The sequence below is a fragment of the Acipenser ruthenus genome, unplaced genomic scaffold (genome assembly GCF_902713425.1).
Source record: "Acipenser ruthenus unplaced genomic scaffold, fAciRut3.2 maternal haplotype, whole genome shotgun sequence".
Taxonomy (NCBI): Eukaryota; Metazoa; Chordata; class Actinopteri; order Acipenseriformes; family Acipenseridae; genus Acipenser; species Acipenser ruthenus.
Window position 1 is genome coordinate 1,347 of NW_026707339.1, and position 27,539 is coordinate 28,885.

The following is a 27,539-nucleotide window of genomic DNA, read 5'->3' on the forward strand; positions in this document are numbered from 1 at the left end:
TGGATCCAGTTGATTAGATCGGACAGGCTGAAATCCACGCCCCTTTCGACTGCAGAGGTTCTTGAGCAAAATGATTCCTTTTCTAATAAAATGTTCGCGTCATGACAGCATAGCACAGTTTACCGTTATTACATCTTATAGTACATATAATAATGGACTTTCATCATCTTTAAGCGCTTGAGTCCCTTGCTGCCAGTAGCACATAGGTGGAACGAGAGAGTTAGTGCTGAATATAGACAACACAGCAGACAGTATTTATACATTTTTACATTGCCTACTGTATAACCTTTTTTATTCTTCAAAATGTCTGAATCAGATGACATGAGTGAGCTTGGTTCTATTATTGAAAGGATAACAAAAGACGAGGTAAGTGGAACTGTAAGAATTGTGTAATTACAGATAAATCCGCAATTACTTAACCAGAACGCAATATCTAATTCAATTGTCTTCTGATTCATATCTATAGGTTGACTACAAGTGTGTTTTTCTTGCTGTGGTTTGTAATAGTAAATGCAGCTGTTTTGACATGTAAGATCAGAATTCTGCGTCCATCCACTGTGAAATATATTTTACACCAGATTAAAACCTTTTCATTTGACACAATTGTATTTTTATTGTAGTTACTAAATATGGTCGTAATCAAAATTCACGAGGTAAAGCGCGTTCTACCTGTTGAATAATGTAATAGTCAGTTAAGCTGCTGCACGTGCATTTTTTGAGCAATTTATAGTTTAATGGTTCATTACAACAGTTAAATTCTGAAACACCAGAAGATGTGCCGCCCATGCTGCAGTAGTGTAGTTCACATGATTATTAATTAAGTAATGATGTTATTCTACAGGCGAGTTCTCTCCTGTAGCCTACAGTAAGATAATAGCAAATACGCACAATTATACATCCATATAACAAGCAGAATGCAAATTAAAAACCAAACCCATTGCAGAATGTGTCAACTTCTCAATTTGGACACGCATGTAACGATTTTGTATAGCATCACCGATTAACATCGTATAACAAACCTAAAACAAATGCATTTACAAATGTTAGTCCTGCAGTATTTGACTGGCTCGTTTACAAAAGGTTTGTGAAAAAAAAGTACCAATTGAAGCTGGGAGAAGGAGCCACTGTGCAGGCGATTATATATATATATATATATATATATAATATATATATATATATATATATATATATATATATATATATATATATATACACACATGCTTAGGCCTATATATATATATATATATATATATATATATATATATATATATGAAGTAAAGTATATTTAAAGTCAAGTATCTATTTTAAAATGCAGTAGAACTGTAATGAAGAAGACCCCATCCCAAGTTGTCAAAATGAAGAATGCACACCTGCTGTTGAATCAGGGAAGTGTTTATTTATTTTATGTGAAGAAACCAATAACTGCAGTCCTGGGCTTAGCCATAGCCAGCAGGGTGAGGATCCTCATTGTCTGGCACACCCTGCAGGGACTGCACTCTCATCGACGGCCTGTCATTGTTAGGTCGTACAAGTTGGTTTCCTTTAACTGAGTTGAGACCCCTGTGATCTGGTTCACATTGGCCCTTGTCCACAATTGTGTTTGTTTATGAGTTCTCTCCAGGATAGTTATTGACTGCGATGAAAAGCCTCAGAAAGGTACCAGGGTCTTTGATGCTGTCTTACAAGGACATGGCATTGTCTCATTTAGCTAACAGTACATTAATTAGAAATCAACTTGGAAATTAGGGAGTGCAGCCCCTAAGTTTCTTTCAAGGTTTAAAATATATTGTGAATGTCCTGGAATGGAAACAAATCTGTGAAAAGAGGTGAAAGACCAGATCCTATTACTGCTGCACTGCTCCTCCCTGTTGCATTTCAGGAGGGGTCTACGGTAATCAGTCATGACACTCGCCACGTCACCCCCGGCCTGTACTGAGGCCAAGGAGAGAAACATCGCTAACAGTGCTTGTCCTGAGAGCCTGCAGGCTTTGGAAGGATCTTAGTATTGCACTGTAACGGGATTCAAATGCTTGCTTTATGCCCTTCTGTGTGAAGAAAACAGCTTGGGGAGTGTGATCAAAGGATGCATCTTAGTACCACATGTGTTGTGGTTTTAAGTGGTGAATTGCCATTTGTAAGGTTACATTATGTCCCTTATCTACCCTGCTTCATATAATTTGAATGTGCTCACAGGCAATTCTTGCAGGCAGTGGAGTTTTATTGAAGTGAAAGTCATAACTGTTTGGATGAACATCTTGTTGTTTGGCCATAGGTCAGCATTTGGCAAATAAAATATAAAAACATTGATACCATTCTCCTTCCAGACATTTTTGTTTTGTTTTAGGCAACTATATATATATATATATATATATATATATATATATATATATATATATATATATATATATATATATTCATTCTCTGAATAAGGTCACAACCACTTTTCTTAGCTCATAGAAGTATTCTTTGAAACATGTACAGTGACTGAAAAAAAGTATTCAACCAAATTTGTGTAGGATTATATAATAACCAATGTTATACAGAGAGAATGTTTAACAGTATCTCCGAGTCTGGATAATACAATTCTACAAATTGTATACCTGTAAGAAAAAAAAAAAAAAAAAAAAAGCATTTTAGCATTGTGACAGGGTCCACATGAAGACCAGCTTCACTGTCTCGATTTGGAGACAACTTGAAAATCTCCTCCTGTTAGCTCTCTATTAAGACTATTATCCCATAAATGGTGGGAAAGTAAACCTAGGACAGGGTTTTTTTCAATGGGAAGATTATTTAAAAATCCTTGACCGATATAGGCAAGGTGTTATTTCTGCATTACTATAATACCTCCTGTCACATGTAATTTATGCTTACAAAGGCTACTTCCTGCAACCCTATAATAAAACAAATTGTAATATCCAACTATATAGTATATTTAAGTTTGTTTTATCCTCCTGTAAAATGAAATATCTTAAAATTAAAAAACAACAACAACAAAAAAAAGAGACATTCAAATATGCAGCATGTAGAATGCACTAATTACAACAGGGGAAGAGTTTTGCTGGATCATGTGATAAAATATTTGTCTTAATATTAGCAGTGCCCTTGTGTTTTTACATTTCACGTTCTCAATGTATTGTATATTTATATATTTGTATGTGTATGCATCCAACTTGATAATTGTATAGCGCTTGCAGCAATTCAAAATACAAACTTGTAGCCATCTAATAAATTCGGATGTGTGTGGCTGGAGTTCGAGGAGGTGTGACTTGAACAAGGTATAACCTGTTATTTGTCACACTGTTTTGTTATGTCACATGTAACGCATCTTTACTTTATCTGCCGGTCACAGTTCAACACGGTCACTTCACTCATTTAAAACCATCATTAATTACACGAAGGTGATCCTGCGAGGTTTCTTATAAGTTATAGGCTGTACACTATTTATGTATCTAGATTACTGTAGCCTGCTCGTCTTTTCAGTCTACCAGTCGTTAAATGCAGATATGACCAGCAATTTTGCATCACCCTATATAATTAAACAATTTTGTTTTTAAAGACGAATGAAACCTGCTGCATAATGTTACGTTACATATTGAATTTAGTTGTTTTCCATATACTTAAAGAAAAACTAACAAAAACTGAAAATACTGTACTAGTACTATTATGTGTGTAAGAACTACAGAACACAGTTGTGTAGAACGAAGTAAACACATACATCACAATGGTGGGGGTAGATTTACACGTTCCACACTGCAGTAGCAAACGATAATTGTCTCGGCCGTGGCACATTTTCTGCTATTTTTAACATCATACTTTAAATAGTAAGAGGAAAAGTTCAGTACTGTTGGACAGCTCCCAGGTCACATGCCATTTTGACGAAATCATGACGCACTGTCAAATGTTTTTAAAAAATAAATAAATAAAACATGTAAAATTACAGCACCGGTTGTGATTGAAAGCTGCATCAGTCAACGTGCTGGTTTAGGAACCCCCTTGCTTCATTACTTAGCGCTGGAGCGAGAGTGGCTGTTTCTATGGAGATTCCTAGGCGTGTCTCCACCCAGTCTGCCCGCAGTATCTGCTGCAACTGCCTGTCTCTTTAAACAGCCAGTTTGTCTTCAGTGCTGAATCACGACTGTTCGCTCGCTTCAGCCTTGGGTCTTCATCGATTATTTAATTCATTCGAGTTCTTTCTGCTGATGGGAACGTGAATCCAGTCCTGTATATTTTGTTTGCGTTGTGAAACTTTATATGGTTTCGCCTTATTATTATCTACAATGTCGGTTGGGTCTGTACAAAGTAGCCAGTCATCGGTAAGTAACGATTATTTTTATAATCCTAAATTGACTTGGTAGGCTTGTATTGTTTGTTTTAAAAGCAGTATTGCAATAAACCGCAGGAGTGGTTTAAACATAATATGCACTGAATGTTTTTTTTTTTTTTTAACGCTGCTTTGAAAAAAATGTAAACATTTTTTGAAAAAGGTGTTCTTGAAAAGTTTCTGTTGACAAAAACAGTTTACCTGGATAAGTATAAAAAGGCAAAATAAGGACAACATGTTCATAGATCTAGTTTCATTTTGTATAGTCAAATCTCTGTTTGTTCTTAATTCTGTACATGGGACGCCCTTTAATCTTCATAACGCAATACTCCCATTTCAACAAACCGTGAGTCACAATACATACATAAGACAAGTAAATAATGTATTTGTAATGAAACCATTATAATTGTAAAAGCCATCCTTTTGCTTTAATTTAAAGCCGTTGTTTCTGAAGCATTGTTACTATTTGTGGAAGAGCGTTTTTAAAATGACCAACACAACCAGAAAAGAACTCCCACATTGCTAAAAAGAACGTATAGTGCCAACAAGAGTATCTCTTTATTTATTTAAAGTTTATTCATTTTGTAATCCAAATAGCCAGACTTCTAACCATTCTGTTGCAACTTGTTATAAAGGTGTTGTGTATTAGTTATTTTATATACAAAAAAAACAAACAAACAAAAAATCAACTTTGTTGTCCAGGATAGAATTTATGGACAATCCAGTAAGAAAACTTGCTGTTCTGTCATAAACATTTACATAAAACAACTAAAATGTATTTTCAATATTAAGTACAGTAATAACAAAACAGCATGACAATAAAACCAATAACAATACACTTTTTCATTTACCTAAACCAAAAAAAAAAAAAAAAAACAGATTGAAAGAAAGAATTGTACATTACTGTATATAAAGACAAGTCGATTGTGTGCCAATGTAATGGCCTGGCTCTGTCTCCTGTAACAGTGTTCACTGTGCATGCTCTCCTTCTCTTCAGGTTCCCATTAAAAACATTGAGCGGGAGCTGATCTGCCCAGGGTGTAAGGAGCTCTTCACGCATCCCCTGATTCTGCCCTGTCAGCACAGTGTCTGTCACAAGTGTGTCAAAGAGGTGCTCCTTCTGACCCATGAGGACTCCTTTACAGATGCGGGCTCAGAATGCTCCAATTCGGGTAGCCCTCGCTCGCGCCTTTCATCTCCCAGCATTGACAGACTTGACCGTCTTGGTAGATCAGGTGGGTGCCAGGTTTGTATTCTTGTTAGAATACAGTGTTATAAAAAAATGTAATACAATCAAAAATCATATTATTTTGAACAGTATGTAAATGCCTACCAGCTTGTTTCTATGTGCCATGCAGTTCTGTTAATACAACTGTTGCATATTTTACTAGCTACACAGTCTTTAAGCCTTTTTCATGTCGATTATGTCCACTCCAATTTTAATGTTTAATGTTAAATGAAGTTTGTCCTAACTGTATGTGTCTATTGCATAATAGCAAGAATGAAACTAAAACAGATTTACACTTCCCGAAAAAAAAAGACTTGAGCATACAGTTTATCCCATTTCATGAGATTCTGAACACATTAATATGTATGTAGATTTTTCACTATATGTGTCTTGGTACAGCTGCAGAACAGTGTGGGTCTGTGATAGACAGGGCAGCCTTTTACTGAGCCTTGGGTCTGCCATCACCCAACTAACCACAGCTGCAGAGTATACAGAGAAAACAAACTACACAAGCACAACCTGAATACACTCATTCTTCACATTTCAACTGTTAATAAGGCTGCCACTTATTTACTGGGAGTCTAGAGGGACCAAAATGTTTTTTTAGTGGTAGAGACTGAGTTTGTTTGTTTTTCCCATTTAATGTATGTTATTAACAATACAGGAACATGGAGTCTACCTAGTTCAATAGATTGGATGTGAATACCTTATACCAAAAATACATTTAAAGTGCAGAATAATACCTTGGAATAACACATCTGTAGATAGTACAGTGCTAAATAAGGTCAAGGTGTGTATCAGGATGTTGAGAAGCCAGGTGCAGAAGTTAATTATGCTGGTATCTGTAAATCATTTATTGCTTGCAGTGAACAGCTTTCAGAGTATGTATAAAAAGGCAGTCCAGTCACTCTGTTTATTTCCTTGACACTTTTACATTAGTAAAGAAACTAATAAAAATAATGTTTTACAAGACATGGAAATAAATGCAAATGTAATTGTCGTACAGTAAAGTCAAAACCTAGCTGTGTTTCATCAAACAATAAAGCTGCATACATGTGCATATGACCTGGAAGGGAAGTTGTTTTAATCACAATTACTTGCCAGTGAAACAACCCACATGTTTATTTTGAGATATGGTGAAAGGTTACAAAAATAATAGAATGGTTATATCTTTTCGCCTGTGTTTACAAACTTTTTTTATATTCAGTACTTCATTGTAACCGATATAACCTTTGTTCTGATAACAAATGTCATTGATTCAAAGTTATAGGACCTACTGAACAACCTAACAGTCTAGCTTCCATTGTTTGTTATATTATAAACGGATCTTCGTAATGACAATGAAGACATGAACATTATTAAGACTTTCTGTTTTTAAGCTTACTAAACTCTTACCATTGTAGTGTATCACAGAGACTGAGTGGAATGCAGCATGCAGTTCACCACTAACACCCTTCCTGTTTCAGATCAATGAGCACAAATGTGGCTGTTTAAAGATCACAAATGTAATCGCATGTCAATTCATTTCTATGTGAAATGTTTGCTTTCACCTTCCTTTGCTAAGTTTTATCACAGGGGGATGGGGACTCTTGTATCAGTGTGAACTGTGCTGACAGATCTGCTTGCATCTTACTCCAGCTTTCTGTCCATTGATTGCAGCCTCACTGAGAAGGTCATTTGGAAGGAGAGGTAGAATTGGGTTCCATTTATTTAGTAGCTATAGTGAGTACAGTGTTTAAAATTCCTGTAAACACCCACATGATAAACTGTGTAGATCTGTCTTCACACAACTGACACAGTAGTTTATCTCATAAAACTAACAGTGGTCAAGTAATAGAACCAAGGTGTGAACCATTAACTTCTTTTCTGGGGTATCTGTGCTCCCATTTGCAGGCTTTCGCTCCTTTAACGGAAGGCCAAAGTCTTAAATATATTTATTTATTACACTTTGTATCTTGTATGTAGTTTATGATAATGTAGTAAAATATAGTTTGCCTTCCACCTGACTAATAATAATTTCAAAGGAACTGAAGCTAATAAATCTGTTTTTAATAAATCTTAATGTGAATGCAGTGTTGGTCAGTATGCTTGTCTCAGATATTATGGGAATGGTATCTATTTTATAACCTGGCTGTTTTCAGTGAGTCCTGGGAAATATACATTAAATCCCAGGTCTGTCTCCTATGATGTGATTGTGTCACTCTTGTGATTTCTAGCAGCCAGGAAGTCATGGGGCTAGTTCCTCATATAAAATTGCTGGTTAATCTAAATAAATCCAGGTTTCCCATGAAGTCTGTTTCACAGTTAAGAATTAGATTTGAGTAGTAGTGAAGAGCACTGCATTCAAGTAAAATTTATTAGCTTTAGGTCCATGAACATGCACATAAACAGTGTGTGCTAAAATAATCAAAGCCCATTCATTCTTAGATTGGGATGGGCATTTATAGCTTTCTGGAACATAAGGCTGCCAAGTCTTGGCTTTTTGTTATGTTTCACCAATTATAGGATGCAAACTGCTCTTCAAGTAGTGCATGGGGTCTTGACATAATTAGATTTGTACCTTTTTGTATTTTAAACTAGTGTAAGTGCAAAGGCGGGCACATTTTCTGAGAGGAAATAATAATTGCAATGGTATAAAACTAAGAGGAAACAGTTAATGTGCAGGAGGAACAGTTACATTGTTGTTTGTTGTTCTGAGAGTCATTTACTAGTTTTATACAGTTCAACTTATTTTATTCCTTAATTTCATATAAAATAGGGCCCTGTGATTCTAACTTTATAATATTATAGAAATAATCATTCACAACTAAACTGGTTTAAAGTTATCTCAGTGGCTTGATTTGTGCAAAATAAATACCTTGAGGCTTATTAAGACGGCAAAGTAGTGGCAGTTCAAAATAAACCAATTGCCATAGTGTGAAACCTCAGATGCAATGTCTGACTCTAGTTAGGATTTCTGCAATAGCTGCCTGGAAACAGCAGGCAAAACATGATGAGATTATGTTCTGTAATTACGCACTGTCTAATGGCTTAAATAACACAATAGGTTTAAAGGTTTTTGTTATTGCTTTTTTTACTTAGAGGCTGAAGGTAGGCAGCACTGATCCCAGAACATTATTTCAAGGAGTTTAGAAAAGGCGTTCAAAATTAATATACGTACCGTATATCTTAAAATGCCCCAACCATCTCAAAACCTTCCTTACTGTTTTGGTTATTATATAGTGCCTATTAGGTACGCAGGATGCCAAATATTCATTACTTCTAATGCTCTACATAGGGACTGCTGCCATGCGTTTCCATGTTTGTGTATCTGATTTGAACTCTTTCTTTGCACTGCAAAGCACCACTGAATCTAGATGCACCAGAAAGCCCTAGCACAGTGTGATGTAAGCAGTATCAGCCAATTTCCTGCGCTGCATACCCAAGAGACTAAGTACACTCTATTGTTTGTTCATCTGTTAATTACATATGGCATTATTTCAACTTGACCACTACAGAGTCATTATCCATGGCACACATATGTTCACATGCGCACTTGCTTGAGTTGTGGTGTTTGTGTTCACAGCATGTTTGCGTTGTGATATTGTGCAGTGCTAGTTTTCAGTTTCCTGCTTTTGTGCTTGGTTAGACCTCCATTTATTTGATGGTTTTGTGCTGCTCAGTCCTGTTTGCTCAACCCTCGTGCTTTCAGTGCCATTTACCGATAACATGTATCCTGTATTTCTTTTATTTGGGACTGTTTTTACTTTTGAAGTGTGTGTCTTACTGTGTGTGGAGACTGCATTTTCTCATTCGATATTTACAGAAACTTTGAGTGTATGTTTGTTACAATGAACTGGACAGTTGCAATGGGAGGGTTAAATACAGCTCAAGGACTCTATCTTTTCACGATGGAGAACTAGAGCTGATGGTTGGCTGTAAAATGGCAGAATCAATGATTTATCAGTATTTTGAAAAGACATGATATTGGGTATATGATGCATCAGATCATATTTATCTCTGATTGCTACTACACCAGAAAAAATACCAGACCACTCTGTTGCACATCTTTAAGGTCCAACCCGGAACATATTTACCAGTTTTGAGATAACCAAAAGCTTGCATGAATGCATGCATGAATGAGAAAGCTTGATTGACCAGAACAGTGTGAAGGGAGTTATTTCCAAGCTGGATTTTCACCAAGTATTTAGGGTGTGGCCACACCCTGTAATTATTTATAATATTAATTTGGTTTAATGCAGTGTTGAGGAGAAAGAAAGTGAAAAAGATCTTTCTAAAGTTAACACTGTGACATACCACAGCATAGCTTGTGTGCATGGTGGTCCCCAGGAGATGAGGGATTTCAAAGTTCTATATATAGATTAAGACTTAAACATGTGCTGTTCTCCTGAGCATTATGTTGTTTGAGCTATGTTTCTGCTTGCGTTTGAAATACTAAATGCAAGTTACAAGTTTTGCAAGAAGCATATAATCTGATTGTTTAGAAACAGAAAGAGTTTAATGCGTGAAATATAAAGTGGTATTGTTTTATTATAAATCCTGAACTGTCACGAAACATATATATTTAGATACATATCTAGATTTGTGAATTTGCTTGCTCACAGTAGAATGTGCATTTCAGTCATATTTTATTTTCTAACAGGTAGTTTGGTATGACATGTGTTTTAGTGACAGACTTAAATGTCTTTTGAATGCCACAGGATTAATAATGCGGTTAAAAAAAACACAAACCTAAAAGTTGTAAAAATACAAAAAAGGATGCATTTAAAACCTGAAAATAAGTATAATGGAAGTAGGTTTGTAATAAAAAGATGATTCCCTAGTTACTTAACATACAGTACATGTTAACGTCAAGTCAAACTTTACCTTGTTTTGTTTATATGGGGGTGGATAAAGTTATATCACACCCTTTTGGAAACAGAGCCTCTTAAGTCTTTACTATAGTTATACATGTAGTTATTTCCCTTTTAATTTGCATTCCAAGCCAAGTGGGGAGATGAAACTTGGAAATTCACAATGGTAGAAGTCTGGGAGGCTTTTTGAAATAAATAAACAGAATGGCAACACCTCTCATGAAGTCCAGATCACTGTGACTACCTGAAACACTATTTTTCATCTTGTAAAAACCTGTGTGAAAGAGTTTGTAAGCTGAGGTGCCTGGGAATGAGGTTTCTCTGTTTGTGCCACACGTTTTCTATACTTTGATTGTTCTTTTGCTATTGTGCTAAATTAGGATCAAGTACCCCTACTGGAAAGAAGCGCAACTCCCTGATTCCTCGGGTTACCAACTTCCCCTGCCCGGGATGCCAACATGATATTGATCTAGGGGAGCGTGGGATCAGCGGACTCTTCCGAAACTTCACTTTGGAGAACATTGTTGAGAGGTACAGGCAAGCAGCTAGGGCAGCTGTGGCGATCATGTGCAACCTGTGCAAGCCTCCTCCTGTCGAAGCCACCAAAAGCTGTATGGACTGCAAGGCCAGCTACTGCAACGAGTGTTTCAAGATGCACCATCCCTGGGGGACCCCAAAAGCCCAGCATGAGTATGTGGGACCAACCACCAACTTTAGACCAAAGGTATGGAGTTCAGCCTTGGTATTCACTGCAGAGGAATGCCATGCATGCACTGCACATGTATACTGTAGGTGACACATGGTCAGTGCATGTGGGTTACTTGCACCAGTATTGATACCAAAAGTACTGCCACAAAAGAACTGCAGCTATGTAGTATGGGAAGGTGATAGGAACATTTTTTGAAGTGGAGAGATACTTGTCTCCAGAAAGCCTTATCTGTGTCCAACACTAAACACAAACTATTTATGTTAAAAAAGCTATAGCTAGTAGCCATAGAAACTTACTCCCCCCTCCCCAGAAAGGGTCTCATTAAACAGTGAATTGAATGTTTGGGTTTTGTTTCAGAAATGTCCTAAAAGTACTCTTCATGGAGTTGACGTGTTATGGCTTCAAAATAACTGCTTGAATAAAAAAAACAGGCATCACAGAGCATGCTATACATGTATTGCCACAAAATACAGAAGTAAACACAAAATAAGTAGTAGTATCTGCTGTTATTTTCAGTGTTTATACTGTAGGATAAAAACACTGATCAGAACAATTTATGTTAAACAACGGTTTTACTTGTTTTGACGGTATTTATCTGTGTTTAACGGTTAAAACCTATTCAGATACCCAAGTAGATGTCCAGTGACGAGCTAACCAAAATCAGGACTTGATCTGAACTTGTCCCTGTAGCACATTAAGCTCCTTGGCAAACAAAGTGAATTAAACCTCTACTCAGTGGTTCAGATAAGCTGCGTACCTTCTGTTTTTATGCATTAAAAAAATAAGAAATACACACCAAATTTAAACTAAATGCGTAAAAATATGCATAGCAATTTTGCTGCACAGCTTGTCTGCCTTCCCTCCCTCCTCCCCTAAAAATTCCACTAACAACTACATCTCCCAGAAAACAATGTCTTCAGTTACTAGGAAACTGTACACAAGAAAAAACAACCCAACAAACATTATCCAATTTCTGGCTAGCCCTGTTGTCTTTGCAGCCAATCACAGTAAGAATAAGAAAAATTCGAAGCTACACAGGTTGAAGCATAAACACCCCAGTCCAGCTACAAATCCAACTGGAACCTGTCAGAGGCAACCACTAAAAAAAGGTGCCTATAATATTAAATGGACTGTTTCATAACTTATTAATGCATTGCCTTATTTTATTTATCTTTATGGCTTTATATTCAGTTTAACATGTTCGCTGAGTGTAATGAATGTTAAAATATAAGTAACATACTTAATTTGTCAAGTCAGTGTGATACCTCGAAAAAATGCGCTGAGCCGATAAATAACCTTGTAGAACACACATGTGGTTATACAGTAGTTCAAAGTAATATTGCAGTTAAAATGGAAGGCTCTTTTTTAATGCCTACCCTATGACCACTAAAGATTGTACAGTATTTATCGAGATTACTCATGACTTCAAGGTAATGTTTCATTTTACCACCTAAAATACGTTTTACTCTCTGTGTTAAAATTAGAGGGCCAGTTACTCCCAGACCCCCAGAAATTTACATTGATGCATTTATTGGCATGATAATAGAATTAGGGGAACATTGTCAGAGGCAGTTCGCTTTTGTGAAAAAAGTTACGTGCTTTCATTAGTGACTTCTAGTGTAATAAAATACCCTTCCATTATGTAGCTATGGGATATCAGTCCCAAGATAACAGATATCGCCATCTGTTTATTGCCCAGAGCAGACATCCGTAACAAGTTTGCATATGATTTTTCATCACATTCTTTGTTTGTTTTTTTTGTGCTTGGTGGCTTGCTTTCTCAAATGTCTTTTCTAAAACCTCTTGTCTACAAATGATTTATTTGAAACTAAATTTCCCAGACACATACATACAGTATTCTTCATAAAGAAATCATGGTATGTAATTTTTTTTTTTTTTTGGGGGGGGGGGGGGGGGGTCGGGTAACAACAATGACGAGACTATTTAAAATAATAGTAATTGCATTTTAAAATTCTTAATATTGAATAAATCTCTTTTTAAATGGCATTTACATATTTAAACAGTATAAACAAATGAGATATGTATCATGTATCCATATTTATACTTTTCAAATTGTATAATGAAGTAGAATTCAATACCTATCATGAGAAGACATATAAAACAAGTGATCATATCATCAGGATGATGAATGGCTGTTAGGTTCTCCCCTCATGCCAATACTACATGTACTTAGTGCAGCTGTATAGCCTGCATGGAACAGATGTTGCAGACAGATTGTTGTGCTGCACAGAGCTTCAGATAATGGTTTTACTGCCTCTGGTAATGTCATACCTGACTCTGAAAGCCTTCCCAAAGTAACACTGGGTTAATTGTATATCTACAATTGTGTGTATGTATACATTATGCAAAATAGAGAACTACTTTTATATGGTGACTTCTTCCAAACAAAACACTTTGCGGAAATAGAAAACTGTTTTTTTTTTTTTAATATATATTTAATTATTCAGGCTAGATGAAACAAAATGAAGCCTCGCCTTCTTTACAATTTTCCACCAGAGAAGACTGTCCAAGGCTAAGATTAACTTGTTTGGTCTTTCAATTTGTTTAAAAAAAAGAAACAAATGTGAGAAACTTTTTAATAACATTTTCACAAAAAAATTAAGGTTTCATATTCTGTACAAGCCTTGACAACTAACTTGCGGAGTGTATATTCCCACATTAGATGTGTACATTATTTATCAAAGGTTATTAAAAGTATCAACATCTGAGAAGGAGATGTCGTTACTTACATATATATGTATGTCACTGTTTCACATTTACATATGTACTGTACCAGGGATGTGTGATATGATTTATTTGTTTATTTTGGCCATTCCGTAATGCAGTAATGGAAGAAAATACTAAAACATCCATTTATGAAACAATATTTTGCTCTCCAGTATGTTTTAATCAACTCCTCAGGAATGTCACCTTTAAGTGTTCCTGATGGCAATCGCTCATCCACACCATTCCACTGCAATAGCTTCTGGATTCTCAGTTTGGTTCTTTACAAATGCATCAGGAAATAACCTGTTTACTTCACATTTTGAAAGAGATTGCATACCTAATGTAAATTGATTATAAAAATGTATATAAAATGACAGATTTCCAAACTAAAAATGAGCTTGGACAAACCACAGTTAAGAGTATGTGTCTAGGTTTTGAACAGCCATCTCCCATGAGAACTTGTAGATATTAATAATGTCTGTTCAGTGGGCAGTCGGTTCTAAGGGCAATGCTTGAAAGGCAGAAGCTGCTGATCAGTTTTTAGCTGTGGGGGAGGGGGGGGGGGGTAATCTTGTCTACAGCACCTGTCTATTCCTGATTTAATCATTCCTGCTTGTATGCTATATCCGGGTTACTGTACCATGTACCATGTACTCCTGTCGGACCTGGCTGAGCCAGTGGTCTGTCTCAAGGACCAAATAGAAATGAAAATCACAGTTTGAAATAAAGCCTTGCAATGCTGTAAAACGAAATATCTACCAACAGGAATTTGGCACCAGGGTATGTATGTGCAGCATAATCAAAGTAATTAAAAGGGACAGCCTGTTGTTGATGGCCAGTCTGCCTTGGCATTTAATACCCTATTCTGTTTCTATACAAGAGACCCATTTTTGTTTAACTGTGGCTGCGCAATGTGCAGCAAGGGATCTAGCCAAACACCAAGATCATTATTTATATCGACTTGATGTAGGCTTGTCAGCTGCAGTAATTATTTTTATCCCATTGAGGGCCAAAATCCTTGAATTTTATAATGTTACTTTTAAATATAAAATTGAGTGGCGTGTTGGAAAAACATGATAACCCTTCTGCTTGGATAGGAGGATCACCAAAACCCTTTTTTAAGTGTGCATCAGATTTGACTGGAATTAAACTGCAGGACAGGCTAGAATACTATTGTTGATTAGTTTATATAAAAGGGTAGTTAGCAAATGAATAATAAATCGGAGGTTTAAAATGGGGAACACAAAAAAGGAGTGCAGATCTGAGGGCTGCTGTTACCAGAGAGTTTAGGTGTGAGACCATTTACCGCCTACGCCCTGACAACCATAAAATAATCAGGCTGCACAAAGCAGTGGATGTGTGCCAAACATAGTCCTTCAGCCTGTCAGACAAGAGTATTAGCTGAGCAGATTATTAAAGAGACCTGCAGCCGTGGACTTTGATTGGTGGTGGTGGGGTGGGGGCGGGTGATTTATTTTTTAAAACCTAAATATTAAAAGTGGTGACACCATGCACTGGAGCAAAAGCTTAGTACATGTGGCTCATAGTCTTATGATTATAGGGTTATGATAGATTATACAAATGGGATGATCTTTAATCAAAGTAGGACGAAAATGAAACAATTCTAATAATAATAAATATATATATAAAAAATAAAAAAAATAAACGTGTCTTAGTAAGCCATTATAGAAATATTAAAAAACTATCAAAAGTCTTTTAATGGTAAACTGTATCTTGGAGTTTGGTTGTTGGCTTCACATACAGGTTAATAGGAAAAAAAACTAAAGTGAATAATTTTTTTGTTTTTGTTTTTTGTGTAATAATAAAAAAATTAAAAAAGCATTTGGGTGCTTAAGTTCAGTAAATCCTGTGAATTCTGCGCCATTACCCAGGAAACCAGATGATTTTCAGGTTATTATTTATTATTTGAATACAGGTAAAATACATTTTAAATAAAAAATGTATCAAGGTCTTTACATCAAAATGCAATGCATGATCGTAATATTAAAGACCATGATAAATCAGGACTGATGTGATCATTACAGAATAAATGCCTATATGTAGTAAATCTTTTGAAGAAGTTAAGCCATAGACACCCTGTGAAAATGCAAGCTGATTTTTGCAGGTGTTGATGTGCCCGGAACATGAAATGGAGAAAGTCAACATGTACTGTGAAGTTTGCAGGAGGCCCGTTTGCCACCTTTGCAAACTTGGTGGTTCTCATGCCAACCACAAAGTGACATCTATGAGCAGCGCCTACAAACTACTTAAGGTTGGTTTCATCTTACAGAGTCCTTAACTGCTTATGTTGCACGATGACATTCCAAATTATTTAACATAATACAATTAATCTGATTATAAATATTTGCAGTCAAATCCCGAGCACATAATAGCCTTTTCCATTTGCTACATGTTTACATATAGTATTTACAGTTGCTGAACAATGTTAACCCCTGATGGGTTTTGGGGTTTCAGAGTTCAATAGCATATGAAAAGTTCCTGTTCTGTAACTTAATCTGTTCCTTTTTCTAGACAATTAAGCTCCTGAATATTTAATAGCTTGGTGTGTTAGGCATACAAAATATATATAATAATTTAATTATAATAATAAAATGCTTAAGCTACCCAGTCTCCCCTCTCCCCTAGATGATCATGTTTCATGTATTGGCTGCATCCAGATAGTGAGTATTCATCTCCTGCAAGATATTGAGTTCTGCTTTACAATATGGATCTGCTCTGACTGTATGCAGTCCGAATGAAGCAGTGGGGTTTCCACTGTCATGTTACATGTACTTTGTTGTTATGCCAACAGGAAAAACTATCCAGGAGTATCCATTACCTCATCAGTAAGGAGGACCAAGTGAAGACTCAGATCTCCGAGCTGGATGAATTGATTACTCATACCCAGGTAGGATGAATATAGACCGGATTCTGCAGTGTTCCTGAGACTAGGATTACATGAACATGTTTAGCTGGTTCCACTGACCCTGATAATCAAGATTAGGTAGTCCAAGTTTATTGCTAATTAACGTCTGGGAAACCAGCTGTTAATATTTCTGGATACTATGCTAGACATGGATAAAGGGTGCTTTATTTCCAGCAGTGCAATTGCAGATAAAGATTTGGTCAAATAAAGATAAACTGGGAGGGGGTGAATTTATTTATTATGATTTCTTGTTTTTGTTGTTAGGAAAGCTCCCTTTCATTTCATAATATGTACAGAAGTATAAATAGTGTTTTTCTTAATATTTCAAAACTTGTTTCGGAAGATTAGATAGAATAATGACCAAGTACATATTTGAATTACCATGTTATGGATTTTTCCAGTCCTGTGTAGTGGAAATTCCATCTATACTCCTGTATTTGCACCTCTAAAAGAGGAAATATGCTGTACAGTGTAAGTAACCAAATTTATGGAAAGCAAGTTACTATAAACCAGGTCTTATGAACTGGCTTGTTTGTTTCGTAATGGCTTGACTAAAGATATATGCAAATAACCTCACAGGAGAATGTTAGGTATATGTGTATACTTAGATAAGTATATTCAGTACAGTCAAAGCTGGTTACTGTGGGTGTTAAACAGATATTTCCATGCAGTATGAAATATTAAAGTAGATTGTCAGCTACCAAAAAGCATCTCTTATAGGGCTAGTGGTACAGAAATACTGTGCTATACTTACTGTGCCGTGCTTTTGCCAGCTCTTTTAACTGGTGTGTTTTGATATTTTTAGTTTCCACCCCTGGTTCTGTCCAGTGATGATGCCGCTTTGTCTAATACATTCTACAAAACAGGCTTTTATGTACTTCAAAGCTTTAATCCCTGGCACCTGTTGTATGAATCATCAATTCTAAAACTTGATTTCGAAAGACAATTAAATGGCTTGCACATCTCCCTGCTGCAGTTACACATGTGCTGTAAACTGGAATATTTAGTTTTAGATGATGATAATATCACAACAATAATGACAATATCGGTTTAGTGCATCAATTGACCAATTATTGGATTTCAAACACCGTCTTCTCTTTAGATCTATACTTTAAAAAAAAATAACAAAGTTGTCTATGTGCATTGTTTACATGAATGAACATTATTGTACAAGTGTTAATGTGATAAATTATTTTACATTGTGTGGCTTATTTCCAAGCTTGACAAAACAGTGTAAAGCCACATGAAGGTTCTCTGTGTAATAGGATAGTAAAGCTACACAGTGGTTCACCTCCGGATGCTCCGATGCCATCATAATGGATGCATTCTCGGATGCTAATTCATTATTTAGTTTGTGCCACCACCAAATCTTCAAACGTTGGGAGTGGAACTCAGAGAAAGCTAAACCATGTGAGCCTGAATTGTTTTCATTAACAATTAAGAAGCATGAATTTGGTGCCTCACTAATGTGGACACTTCGAGCAAGTTTTTGAGGGCATTCAAAACTAGGTCAGCGGTACTCAACTCTGGTCCTCCAAGTTATACATTATTTAGTTATTCCTATAAAGTTCAAGTAAATAATGTATGACCTGTCTAGAACTGAATGGCCATTGAAAAGTAGAGTACCACTGATCTAGGTCACATTGACAGTGGCTTTAAGAGATAAGTACAAGGCACATGGAGTGTACAAAGAGAGAATAGTTGGAACCCCTGTAATCTGAAATGACATATAATCAGAACCATGCTGTCATAATGAATCGCATACTGATAGCAGCTGTCGAAATAAAACTTCAATATCAGAACTGTTAACCGTTTATAACATTTATAACTGTGTTGTATTTTAAATGGGTTATTGCTTATTTTTTAATTAAATATAAGAATTAAAAAAACAAAAAACAAACAACACATAAAACCAATAATAGACAGGGTATTTTTAGTATGGTACATTTTACAGTCATTACCCAGAACAAATTACTAATCTGAACACGGTCCGATAGTAACAGGTTCTAATTGTCTTACAATATTTCAGTTAACAAAAGTGTGTACAGTTTGTTCCTAAGTCTGTGTGTTGTTTGGTGGCAGCATAATGGAGAAACATCTACAAGGGAAGCCAATCTTCATTTTGAAACGCTCTTCAACATCCTGGAAGAGAGGAAGACTGAGATGCTCCGGACCATTGAGGTGAACCAGACCACCCGTCTGGAGAAGCTGAAGAGTCAGAGGGAGGAGTACCAGGGCATGCTGGAGAACAGCGGGCTGGTGGGCTACGCCCAGGAGGTGCTGAAAGAGACCGATCAGTCCTGCTTCGTCCAGACTGCAAAGCAGCTGTACCCTAGGTAGGGGAAGAAATAAGATCCGCAGGTTTGCATTAGAATGCTGTAAACTTTGTGGTACACTTGGGGGCCAAACATTCTTCCCTCCGAATGCCTGCTAATCCTCTAGATTTTGAGATTTGCTCATGAGTAGTGGTGATTCTAAAAGTGTTACAGAACTCCAGTACCCTGTGTTGTCCGTATCACAACAATACATTTTTTAAACACAATCCGATGTTTTACATTCGGTCTAGCACTGCCCTTAGACATCTCCTTAATGATTTACTTCTTTTAGGGTTTGAAGGTACAAAAGTACAAAAAGCTTTTGAATATAAAATTCCATTGGCATTATCGTTACTGTCTGTCCCCTAATGTGACAGTCTAGCAGCATCACCCTTGATTTTGTCTAGTTTTCTATGGTGTATACCTGCTTCTGCTTTCATGATTGCAATATACTGGTAAATCAAATAAGGCTGAAAAAAAAAATGTATTAATAAAAAGCTCAGACCATGGCTGCATATAGGTGTACAAATACATTTTTTGTGCCCTGGTCTGGGGATTTTTATATTGTCATTAATTTGTTGCAGCAGATGCATGAGGTTGGACTGGTGGCACTTTTATATTTTGTTTGTTAATTCTGAAAGGATAACTGTCAAATATTGGTGTTAAAGGGTTAATACTACTGTGTTTGTGTACCTATAACAAAACTGTGGGGTCTAGTTTAATGATCTAAACCGTGGCAGATCTACATACTGTCTTTCTTTAACTTGATATAAATCCCATTTGAGTTGTCTCACAGGGTTTAATTATCAGCCCACTTTAAATACATAGACAACAAATACAGTGTAATAAGGTTCATGTTACACCGGGCTTATGAGCTGACAGGTGACAGTTTTTATATCCTCCACTGTTTCAATCATTGGAGAAGACCCTCATGTTGTCTTACCTATTTGTTTTGTCCCAGCACAAATAAAACCTGCTAATAAAATGTTCATCTCCTCCTGTTCAGAATCCAGAAAGCCACAGAGGCTCTAAGGTCATTCCACCCAGCTGCCGATCCCTCCTTTGGTGATTTTGCCGTTGATGTTTCCAAGGAAGAAGTTCTCCTAAAGGAGTTGGGCTTCAGCAGTAAGTGTCTCTACAACTCATTTCTCTCTCTTTCTCTGTTTCCTTGGTTCTCTGCAGTGGCCTTAAATAATCTTCTTTACTCTGACCTCCTGCTGTTAGGCATTTTTTACTTAGTCACCAAATCCCTTTGAGTCTGTGTGTCTGCACTGCTGGGAGAATTTTAATTAAAGTGAGGTGAAAAGCTATTTACTTGCTTAAAGCCAGAATTTCAGAGGTACTCATCTTAATGGCTGCTTTAAGGCATGGTGCTCATTCATTTCTATCTAGCAGTTCGTGCCCATCTTTGGTAAAACTTTTTTATGTCAGAGATGCTGAGCTTAGTAAATGAAAATGTACAAAAGAAAAAGCTAATGAGGTCATGCTTCCCTAAGAAGTAAGGCATGCAACACATTCTGTCATGTTTTATGCCTTGATTTATTTGAATGTCATTGTCCTAAAACCATTCCACTTTTAGACTTCATGAGACTTCTGTGTCTTACATTATGAGCCTGTAGAAATACATTTCTAAAACTGCATTCTTGAAAAACACGTAATTTGATTTTGCTGAGCTCCCTGAATCTCTAGAATATAATGTATTTGTTTGCACTGAAAACAATAGAACATTGGTCACCTTACTAATTTTGAGTTTACTGAAAACAAAAATGAATGAAAAGTTATATCATACTTTTAGAGCTTCTTAATTCATATCAGAAAGTCGCTGTATGGTTAAATATTCTGTGCTTTGCATCTAATAGCCACTCATTCCCAGCACACGCCATCACTGTTTGCAAACAACGTAAATGAATTCACCTGACAAATTCCATGTAAAACTAGGCACTAAAGTCTCAAATCAAAAATTGCCTACCATCAAACAGGCAGATATATCAGACTGATATGACAGAAGGACTGACTGATAGCAAAAACAAAAAAAAGAACGACAGAATAACTTAATACCTCTTCATTTACCAAATCGAAAACAATTTATTACGGATGTGATAAAACACATTAACAATGTGCTGTGCAGCATCAACCTAGAAATCTGTCTGTGGGAACTTCATTCCATTATGAACCTACACAAAGGGGAATACACACAGATATGTTTTTGTGTAAAAGAGAAAAGATAAAAAAAAATACATGATCTGAAGCACAATCTCGTAAATGCATCATTGTATTACAGACTTAATAAAAGTGTGAATGCAGTGAAAGTGAAACATAACGTTTCTGTTTTGCAAAACAAATAATACAAATAATACTAAATTTACTATTTAAGAACACAGTATATATATATATATATATATATATATATATATATATATATACATATATATATATATATATATACATATACAGTTCCGGCAATGTCTAAATCAGATTGGCAGATTTTACCTGAATTGAAGTCAAAGTAGATGCTATAAATCAGAGGTGAAAGTAACTTTCATTTCTTAACTGCGTAGTGTTATTTTCAGGTACATGTTAAAAAGTGGTACTTGGCACACTGTGCATTTCTAAACAACTTATGCTAAGTCAGCAGGGAAGCGCCCATTCAAATGTGGTACATTATGCTGTTTTTGGTCTTTTACATCTTTTTTTTAATAGAATTTATCATATTTTCCAGTCTTTTACATTGTTTTTAATGTAATTTATCATATTTTTCCACCATTAATAAAATAGTATGAGCATATTTATCATATGCAATACATTGGGTCTTGTACATGTTTTTTTTTTTTACTTGTGCAACTTTGTTGTGGACTTCTCGTGAATTGTTTTGTTTCTTTTTAGAGAAATTAATGTATAATTAGTGGTGAATGTACCTCTTTTTGACAATAGGAAAACACCCATCAGATCGCAATTGATTGCACCTGTACCAAAATCTGACAGCGCATCACTGTGTACCACTTTCTGATATGACACGAGTCAAGTTTTGGTGCACATACCACACACATTCTCTCGACGTACCACTTTCTAACACTACACCAGCTCTATAATCCAGATCATGGCTTTTATCAAAGTGAGAAACAACGTCCACAAACTTGAACTTAAAGCTTATCTATAAACTTCAGGTACATTCAAACAGTGTTCCATTTCCAAAAGAAAAGAAGACAGTGACAGACAAGTTGAAAAAGGCATGCAAATAGAATAATCTAGCTAGAAAAAATAAATCGAAAATCGGACTCGGACCCTGATGACTTGGACCCGGACTCGATACTCGGTACTCGGACTCGAGGTTTGAGGACTCGACTACAAGTCTGGGAGGAAGTAACAAAGACAAATGGTTCGACCTACAACCAATAAAAATAATTTTTAAAAAAAAACATACAACATTGAATTTATTTAGAAAATAAAAAATAGAATTAACCAAACCCTCCAAATTAGGAAATAGTACTAAGCACTAAGAAGGTTCAAGCTATAAAAACAAGACTGTCATTAACAGGAGTTTGGATTCTGGATTAGTACCTCCCAGCTTCCATTCCTTCTGCTAGGCAACCCTGTCTGCTATTCTGGGAATTGTACCAGTTTCCCAAAATTAATTTTAAAACAAACGAAAAAAAGGCCACTGATCAAATGGCATTTTCTTTTCAGATTATGTCTTTCTTTTTATTTAGCAAAATGAATTATTTCATAGTGATGTTGAGAACTGGCAGGCACATGGACACCCATTCTCTTGTACCTGAAAGCATTTCATTATTTTGTCCTGATCAAAGAAAGACAGAGGAAGGGGAAAATGAAGATCAGTCTCTTTTGTTACAGCATGGGAACTTTGAAGTCAACAAAAGACACAAGGGATTCAGAAAAACAATGCTTGTCAGTTTGAATACTTTTCAGTTTTGTTATTGGTCACAAATGTGAAGGGATCCAAAACAGTTGGGTAAATTGTACTCACAGAAGTTGGTCTGAAGTTAGATACATTTACAATGGCCCTTACAGTGTGACTTTTGAAGACTTTTTAAAATGAATGTTACCCCCCTCCACCACCCCTTTTGAAAGATCTGCAACAAAAGGGACTACCCCCATTACCATTTTAACTGCTCTGAACCACTGAAACGCTGCTCGTGGGGTTTTAAGATGATTCCAGCACTGTCAGGAATTGTCTGAACAGTGGCTTCCTGGGAAATTCAATGGAGAATTTAGCGAATTTTGAATATAATTGAAAATTGTGACAGAATGGAAACTTGAACCAGTCTTACCAATTGTAGTCTTTGTTTGTTTGTGTATTGTGCTAACAATCAGCTCTGTAGCCTCCTGTAGGTTTAGCGGGCAGTATTTTAATGTGCAGATAAATATTTTTTCAATCCATGGTGACCGTTTAGGGGGATTTCAATTCTGGAACTGGGTGTTCTTATTCACCACAACAACTGGCTATTTTTTAAAATTATGATATACAGTACTGTGCAAAAGTTTTAGGCAGGTGTGAAAAAATGCTGTAAAGTAAGAATGCTTTCAAAAATAGACATGTTAATAGATTATATTTATCAATTAACTAAATGCAAAGTGAGTGAACAGAAGAAAAATCTAAATCAAATCCATATTTGGTGTGACCACCCTTTGCCTTCAAAACAGCATCAATTCTTCTAGGTACACTTGCACCAAGTCAGGGATTTTGTAGGCATATAGTCAGGTGTATGATTAAACAATTATACCAAACAGGTGCTAATGATCATCAATTCAATATGTAGGTTGAAACACAATCATTAACTGAAACAGAAACAGCTGTGTAGGAGGAATAAAACTGGGTGAGGAACAGCCAAACTCAGCTAACAAGGTGAGGTTGCTGAAGACAGTTTACTGTCAAAAGTCATACACCATGGCAAGACTGAGCACAGCAACAAGACACAAGGTAGTTATACTGCATCAGCAAGGTCTCTCCCAGGCAGAAATTTCAAGGCAGACAGGGGTTTCCAGATGTGCTGTCCAAGCTCTTTTGAAGAAGCACAAAGAAACGGGCAACGTTGAGGACCGTAGACGCAGTGGTCGGCCAAGGAAACTTACTGCAGCAGATGAAAGACACATCATGCTTAGTTCCCTTCGCAATCGGAAGATGTCCAGCAGTGCCATCAGCTCAGAATTGGCAGAAAACAGTGGGACCCTGGTACACCCATCTACTGTCCGGAGAAGTCTGGTCAGAAGTGGCCTTCATGGAAGACTTGCAGCCAAAAAGCCATACCTCCGACGTGGAAACAAGGCCAAGCGACTCAACTATGCACGAAAACACAGGAACTGGGGTGCAGAAAAATGGCAGCAGGTGCTCTGGACTGATGAGTCAAAATTTGAAATATTTGGCTGTAGCAGAAGGCTGTTTGCCGAAGGGCTGGAGAGCGGTACATGAATGAGTGTCTGCAGGCAGCAGTGAAGCATGGTGGAGGTTCCTTGCAAGTTTGGGGCTGCATTTCTGCAAATGGAGTTGGGGATTTGGTCAGAATTAATGGTCTCCTCAATGCTGAGAAGTACAGGCAGATACTTATCCATCATGCAGTACCATCAGGGAGGCATCTGATTGGCCCCAAATTTATTCTGCAGCATGACAACGACCCCAAACATACAGCGAAAGTCATTAAGAACTATCTTCAGTGTAAAGAAGAACAAGGAGTCCTGGAAGTGATGGTATGGCCCCCACAGAGCCCTGATCTCAACACCATCGAGTCTGTCTGGGATTACATGAAGAGAGAGAAGCAACTGAGGCTGCCTAAATCCACAGAAGAACTGTGGTTAGTTCGCCAAGATGTTTGGGCCAACCTACCTGCCGAGTTCCTTCAAAAACTGTGTGCAAGTGTACCTAGAAGAATTGATGCTGTTTTGAAGGCAAAGGGTGGTCACACCAAATATTGATTTGATGTAGATTTTTCTTCTGTTCACTCACTTTGCATTTTGTTAATTGATAAATATAAACTATTAACATGTCTATTTTTGAAAGCATTCTTACTTTACAGCATTTTTGCACAGTACTGTGTGTATATATATATATATATATATATATATATATATATATATATATATATATATATATATATATATATATAATTTAACCAAATCCCAGTAGACCTTGCTGTATATAGTTAATTTGAATACTTCTTTAAGACGGGTTATTCTTGTTTTGGTAAATCTCCAGGGGTTGCCGACAAGATAGTGTGTCGGGAAATTGGAGTTTCACTTTATTGCTACATCATTGCTAAATTGAGACATGGAAAAGAAAACCCCTTTTAATTTCTGCTTTTTTTCTTTTGTGTCAGTCCTAAACTAAAATAGTGCTCTCTCTGCTACCACAGTAATTCTAGGTAGCTACATACAATAGAAACTCATTTTGAGTTCACACATGTTACTGTTTACTCAAGTGTCCCTAGTTCAGATCAATACCTGAAGTTAGATTAGTGCTGCTTTTAAGAGTACTACCCTTTTCATTGGATGAGAGCCATGTGCTTCCAGGAACATTTTGCTTTGGCAGCATTTAGCAACAGGGCTACTGAAATAATGGTGCAATTAGAGTGCATTAGTGATTCAGAGAAGACAAAAACAGAATACAAGAGCCAATAGCTAAGTTTAAAGGTTACTATTGATCAAATAAACAAGCATTTAGTTGTCTGCCTGTAACTATTGACTAAACAAGTTTTTTTTTTTTTAGTCGATGATGCATCTTAAAGCTCTTTGTGTAGGAAGATTAAATGCTGTCTGGAACATTTCCTAGTCATTTGTCACATAAGTAAAGTTTAAGCTACAACATTAAATATATTTTGGTTTGAACAACTTGATGAAAATTGCTTGATAATATCACTGTTTGGTAAATTTACTGAAATAACTCAAAGAAATTAATACATTTATTATATAATTATGGATGAAATAACCCGAAAGATGGCTGGTGTAATGGTTACTTGCCACCCCTAACACACTGTATTGAAAGCAGTGTATGCAGGCTATACAACAATCTCTAAAAAATATATACTCACAAGTAAAAGCCAGAAGGTTCAATTGGAAAGTGTGCATGATTTCAGGCCATTTTCTTGCACTTCCAAGGTATACAAAAACAAATTTACAGTACCATGAGTCTGCTGCTTTTCTCTGCTGATGCTGGAGAGTTTGTATTGCCTGCAGTGCAAACCTATTGGGACCTGATCCCCTGCATCACTAAGAGAAATAGAGAGAAAGCGGCACACATAAACACAGTGCTCACAACAAATAATTTAATATAGGAATGAAATATTATCAGCTTTTAAATTGAATTGGATTGATGAATCATTCACCTAATGTTGTTTGAAGTGACTTGTATTCATATCCTCCACTCACTGGTCATTTTACAGTTCGTTTTTATGATGGATTAGGCCTTTAAATGACATTCCTGTCCAAAATGTTCTAATGGGGTTTTGTTTGAACTATGTGGCTGGCAGAGCATCTGTGGTGTTTTCCAAGTTGGCTTTTACCTGCTCTTTGCCTCAAGGCTAAACATCAGCTTCCTTAGCCATGAAAGAACAGCTATGCTGTGCAGTCTGAACACTCGCTACATCTGCAGCTTCATTCTTTTGGCTCTAAAGTTGTACTGACAGTCTAAGCCGGTTTCAATATAAACATTGGTTCTGCAACAAAGAATTGTTTTTCCACGGCCGAGACCCAGAATTATTGCTGTTGGATTCTTTTAACATTTCTTGAAATCGGCTAACTCTTTCAATGATAAATAATGACTATTTTGTTTTTGATAATATGTTTAAAGGTGTGGCAACTAAGGTTTGAAAATCTAAATTATTCAGTTTAATTTACTTCATAACTCTGTCCAATCCCACTTTTACCATTGTTTCATTTCTAATTAGTTTTCTTGGAAAGGAACTAAAAATTATATATATATATACATATATATATATATATATATATATATATATATATATATATTCTTTTTTTTTTTATTATTTTTAATTATTAATATGTTTTCATGAGAAGATGAAGAAATGTTTAGTTTAACATAACATTTTGCAACATGTATTGTTGGTTGAAAAACTGTGGTGTAAATGCCAAAAGCTGTCTCAGACTTGTATTTGGGAGTAGTGCCCTGGACAGAATTTATACCTCCCCAACATTAACGTGATATATTTTTCAGTTCCAGATGTACCAGTTATTGACCAATCCCTGAGCCGTGTCTACAACGAAGGTCTGATTTGCTGGCTGCTACCTGAAGATTCCTCTCCAACTGACCATTACATCCTGGAGTACAAGAAGCTGGATGACAAAGCAGAAACCACATGGCTGGCCACTGAGAAAATATACGGCAACAGCAAAGTGGTCTGCGATCTTGACACTAACAGCTTATACAACTTCAGGGTGAAAAGCTGCAAGAAGTCTGTCTACAGTTCGTACAGTCAAGAGGTGGCTTTCCACACA

At 36.3% G+C, this 27,539-nt stretch overlaps 1 protein-coding gene across 1 annotated transcript; it reads left to right on the forward strand.

Moving 5' to 3' along the window:
• LOC131725422 (E3 ubiquitin-protein ligase TRIM36-like) lies at positions 1-27,533 on the forward strand (the record flags this gene model as incomplete). The annotated part of the gene is made up of 9 exons (XM_059018679.1): positions 1-366; positions 5,319-5,556; positions 7,209-7,238; positions 10,783-11,126; positions 15,964-16,110; positions 16,651-16,746; positions 18,847-19,100; positions 20,086-20,204; positions 27,259-27,533. Coding segments are annotated over exons 1-9 (1,566 nt in total), but the record flags the coding sequence as incomplete, so codon positions are not given.
• Between the last annotated feature and the right edge of the window lie 6 nt (positions 27,534-27,539).